The following is a 5,654-nucleotide window of genomic DNA, read 5'->3' on the forward strand; positions in this document are numbered from 1 at the left end:
TTGCCTAGCAGCTTATATTTACATGTTGAATTTCTCTGGCTCCCTCTGCCACGCATCAAATGAACGCGTGCTGAGTGCACACTTTGGATTAAGCAGCAGCAGAAGAATATCGGCGTTGGCAGTTGGAGCACAGTGACGAGTGCCATGCCAGTGAGCGAGGGGGCTGTGCATGCTCAAAGATGCCTCTGAATGCATTTGGCGTCCAATGCAAAGGCAGATCTGCATACGAACATATACAGATACATATATATATATATATATGCATGCATGGATATAGATGTATGTGGCTGCATGGCCACTGGCACTGGCATTATATAAAATGCATAGAATTTTCGCTATATTCCATGCATTTAAAGGCAAAATTTATGTTATGCATGTTCCTGTCTAAGGCGAAATTGCAACAAAAGGGCAAACGCGAAAGGTAACCGAACGGTAACATGCAGCAGACATGCAACAACTTGCAACAGCTACTTTTGCTTGATATTATTGTGTCTTGAAAAAGACTTAGGGTATGTCAGAGCCAATCAACTCCTTGACAAAAGACAATATTTAACTGCAAAAATATATGAAGTTTCAAATTTAAATACAGGGTATCCAACAGTCGTGCAGTGCTAAGACAATCCCTATGCTTGCAAGTGCATTACATTGAAATGATTTTTATCTAATTTTTAAATATTTGATCAACTGCATAAAGCGGTTTACTGTTTATAGGGTATCTATCAGTCGGGCATATTTCAAAATATAAGTCTTCAAACATTTCAAATGTCTTAAGTATTTGTTATTCAATTTTTATGGCTGTTTTTTGGTTTACAGGGTATCTACCAGTTGTGCATACCTTAAAAAATTACTTTTATTTTAAGTAAATAGTTTTTAAATGTTATTTGACTAATTTGAAGATTATTTCCATAGTAGAAACAAAATTTAAAATGTTTACAGGGTATATACCAGTCGGGCATACAAAAAAATTAGTCTAGTTCATGGCACTAAAGCTATTTGAGCTATTTTCGTAGTGAAATATATTGCTTTAAGCCAATTACAGGGTATCTACCTGTACATTAGACATAAATAAAATATAATAATATTTTTCTATAATTTCTAAACACATCTGAGCCTTAAGAAATTGCGCTCAATAAGCAAATATTTTATTTTATATACGCATATACGATTAGAGGAGTTGATTAAAGGAAAATTTGTACTGAGGGGACAGTGATAGTGCTATCGCATATTTAAACAGAATACTTGAACTGAACTGAACTGAACTGAACTGAACTGAGCAAGTAGCAATGAAATTGTTGCGCTCGGAAAATCCATTAATTTCAATATTTAATGCATTCATCTAAGTCCCCAAAAGCGAATCACGACACGACAAGAAAACAAATCGTTAAACATTAAAAACTCGACTCGACTCGCTGTCGCTGTTGCGAATTACGAATTGTGCGATGCGGATGCGGATGCGAATGCGGATGTACTGCTGTGAATGGTAAATCCCTTACAAAGCTGTGCAACATTTTCTTACAATTTAAGTGGCAACCCTTTTAATTAGCTCGCTTCAGCTACCGCCGCCCCCTCAACCCGTCCTCTGACAGTGCTGAAACGCCTTGAAAGGATTTATGCAAACGCATCAGCTGTGGCGAAATTATTTCAAAAGCCACTGCCAGCTATTCCCTGCGACTGCTGCTGCTGCGTTTCATTATCCTTACTATTTACCACTAGAATTGTGGTCCTGGATTTCGATAGTCAAAATCGTGCAATGCCATAAGCCGTGCCATCAATCTAGAAGCTTAAAAGCGAGTGTCTTCAGTTACGCCAATAATTTAGTTGTCTTTACTACAAATGCTGCGGGTGAGTATGTGAGGCAGGCTCTGATAAAGTGGAGAGAGAGAAAGAGAGCGAGAGAGATGTCTCACTAAATAATTATCCAAAAATGATCCAATAATTTATTTCATCTAATTTAATTTTTTAAAATCTTATAGTTGATTAGAACTCAAATATTTGATGATCCTAACTCTGAAATCTCATTTTTACAGTTTTTTGTTTCGATTTTTATACACATTTAAAGCCAACCCGTATTAGATTCTAACTATTGAGTAATCTACCTATAAAGCTTAAGCTGTATATAGCTTTCTTACTATTTATAACATTGACGATCAGCCCTAAATAAACGAACAAGAAGACAAATACTGCACAAAACCAATATACCCTTTGCATTTCGTCAATGAGTAAATGAACTATTTCAGCAATATATGTGATATGTTATAGTTATAATTATATGAACGATATATACGAGAACTCTGAACTTTCAGCAAAATATTGTAGGCGCTGTGAAAGGAATTTTGAAACATTTGTCAGTTCAGCTTTACATTTCGACAATTTTATCGCCTGTTCAATAATCACAACTGCTGCAAAGTATGCTACAAAATTAGGTATATATTAACAGAACTTCTTCGTGTACAAGTTGCTCAGTATAGAGCCTAAATACATAAATAATTCATGAGCAAAAATTTAAAAATTGGAAATAAATTTAGAAAGATTTTGTGATTTGGTATGGAAAATAGGTAGGTGTGGCGCGCCTCAGCAAGTATGCTGAATCAACTGAGTTTATGTTATAAATATATATAAATATATATATATATATATATATATATATATATATATATATATATATATATATATATATATATATATATATAGTGCTGCTTTGTTTGCAGCAACAATCGTGGTTAGGCTGAGCAGAAGGAGCAGGAGGAGAAGCTGTTCCAGTTTTAGTTTCAGCTCAAGGCACAATGCTTTACAACTGTTCCGCAACAAAGAAACTTATATTATCTAATATTATTAGTGTAAATTTATGAATATATAAAAAAACATGTATTTGTAGGCGCCTTGAGCTGAAACTAAAACTGGAACAGCTTCTCCTCCTGCTCCTTCTGCTCAGCCTAACCACGATTGTTGCTGCGCAGCAGCTAATTAAATTCCAGGCTAAATTCAACTATAGTATGCTGTTCACTAGGTGCTCCACCTTGATAATCCGGCCTCCAGATGACACCTTTTCTCCAGAAGCCGTCAGCACTCGAATCTTTTATATTCTGCGTCTTCCAATCTTCTATTGAAGCGAATCAGCTTGGCTAGGCTTCAGGGTATCTCCAAGTCGGGCATAACTCTTGAGAGGGTTTTTCCTACGATGACGTTGCTGTGTCCATTAAAGCAAGAGCAGCATCTTCGGATGAATCACACTCCGCGGCCTGGACTTGCTCCTGCTGTAACGCCTAACAAATCCAAATCTGTTCATATAAATTGCAGCTCACTTACCTCTCGACATATTTCAGTTACACTCTAGCTTCTTCTAGCTCAACTCCCTTGATTGCCGCTCCAAGTGTCCTCATCCAAGCTGAGCTAAGGTGCAGGCTACAGTTAGTAGAAATAGGCAGATAATCAGCTCAGAATGCTATACAAAAGTAATCGTAAAAGTAGGTACATATCTTAACTCGCTAAATGTAGATCTTGACAGTTGATCATCAACATCGCGCCTGATTATTTTCCTTTTAAAACCAATTTTCATTCTATATTTTCACGATTTCTCTTTGCTTTATTTACTCAACAAGGGCACAAAAATTGTGATTTTTTGTAGATAATTTGTTTGCATATTATTGACACAGCCAGCAGACATGTAATATATAAATATATATATATATATATACATATATATTTGTTTTCTTTTCCCAAAGCAATACACATCTTGTTGACTCTTATCATCAATTTGATCGTTTCCGTCCTTTGGCTTGGCATTTTATTGCCTTCGTCAGTTCCATTACTTCAAGAGCCGCTTGTGATAAGCTCCAGACCCATGTGTTTGAATATTTTTGTGTATATTGTAAATGATTAGAGATTTATATACACAACAGCATATATATAAATAAGAATATATACACATATTTACACTGCCAGCAGACATGTCTCAATGTATGTATAATAAATATAAAAAAATGTTTTTTCCATTGTTTATTTTGCAATTGTTTTGACGCCGATCTCTCACGATTGCTGGGTATAAAAAGGCCCCCGATAGAGGTTGTACAGTTAGAATTGTTTTGGAACTGCTGAGGAGAAATCAACAATTTTTTAAAATGAAATTATTCGTAAGTGCTGGAGGGATTCCTAAATTGAACTCGAATTATCAATTTTATTATTTAATTTGTAAGATTGTGTTCTGTGCGCTGATCGCTGCTGTGCTGGCCGCACCCCATGGTGGTGGATACGGTCAACAAGGCTTCGGGCCAGGTGGATACGGCCAGCAAGGTTTCGGACCTGGTGGACATGGTCATGAAGGATTCGGACCAGGCAGACACGGACAATCCGGTTTCGGACCAGGTGGACACGGCCAGCAAGGATTCGGACCAGGTGGACACGGACAATCAGGTTTTGGACCTGGTGGACATGGTCATGAAGGATTCGGACCAGGCGGACACGGACAATCCGGTTTCGGACCAGGTGGACACGGTGGCCATAATCCACATGGACACGGTAGATACTAAGCACTTCTGTTCAATAAAAATAATGACGTTTACAGCTTAAAACCTAGCCAAATATTTGTTGTTACTATAAGGAGCCATGCCCACTCTCTATATATATTGTCCGAATCACTATCAACAGCGAGCTGATCGCAAATGGGCAGCGTTATCATACAGCTGCCATTGAATGTGTCGATTGCTAACAAGCGATGCGATTATTAAACTGAAATCTGTTCACAGATTGACGAAAGAAGAAGGCAACAAAACTGAGCATTGCGAGTGAACATTGAGCCATTCTATTCCCTCTTGAATCGGCCAAGCCTCAACTGTTCCTTGGGTAGCTATGCAATGCTTCATGAGCTCAAAATTATTTCGATTTCTCTTCTCTGCCTTAAAGCAGGCTGTACAATTATATATTTAGTTCTTATCAGCCTCAAAATGTTGTCTGTAATGCAAAAAAAAAAAAAAACAAAAACAATAAATTTTGAATATATTTATAATAATTTTTAAAAATCAACAACTTTTTTCTTTTAAGTTTAAGAATAAATTTGAGAAAATTAATAATATATATATATATATATATCTATCTGTATATATATATATATACACCATCTATATACATATATATATATATATATATTTTATTAATATAAATATACAATAAAATTTCTTGCAGTGAACACCCCTGCTTAAATGCTTATCGCACTATAGAAACCGCCTGAAGCCACTGAAACAGCAACTCAAGCTATAATAGTTTTATGAAATTGTTTTTAATATACAGAAGAAGGCGTGGCCAATCATCAGGACGGCAAACAGAGCTCTACCCATCTGTTCGTTTTTATGAACACGTCGATCTTAGAACCCTTAAATGCTAGAGACTTGAATTTTTATAGCACGAGCAGATCAAGTTAAGGATCAACTCATCGATAACTGTTTCAGTGTAATCTATTTGAATGGTTATTGAGCTTATGTTATTAAATTATATCTCGAACTACCTGAAATATATTATTATAATATATAAATATTATATATATATTACATATAATATATTAAGCGAAGAAGCGATCTCCTGATCGAGCACTGCCGACTGCGGCATTCTGACTTGTTTTTCTTTAGACTGCTAGAATATTAGTTAAGCTTCCCGTACTTTCC

The 5,654-nt window shown here is 36.0% G+C and overlaps 1 protein-coding gene across 1 annotated transcript; it reads left to right on the forward strand.

The window, feature by feature from the left end:
* Positions 1 to 4,077: 4,077 nt before the first annotated feature.
* Positions 4,078 to 4,781, forward strand: LOC111598974. Its single transcript, XM_023314469.2, has 2 exons — positions 4,078 to 4,130; positions 4,194 to 4,781. The coding sequence occupies exon 2, from the start codon at positions 4,237 to 4,239 to the stop codon at positions 4,564 to 4,566; it is 330 nt and encodes a 109-aa protein (XP_023170237.2). The 5' UTR covers positions 4,078 to 4,130; positions 4,194 to 4,236; the 3' UTR covers positions 4,567 to 4,781.
* Positions 4,782 to 5,654: the final 873 nt, after the last annotated feature.

The sequence above is a fragment of the Drosophila hydei genome, unplaced genomic scaffold, assembly GCF_003285905.1.
Source record: "Drosophila hydei strain 15085-1641.00,03,60 unplaced genomic scaffold, DhydRS2 tig00008116-arrow-pilon, whole genome shotgun sequence".
Taxonomy (NCBI): Eukaryota; Metazoa; Arthropoda; class Insecta; order Diptera; family Drosophilidae; genus Drosophila; species Drosophila hydei.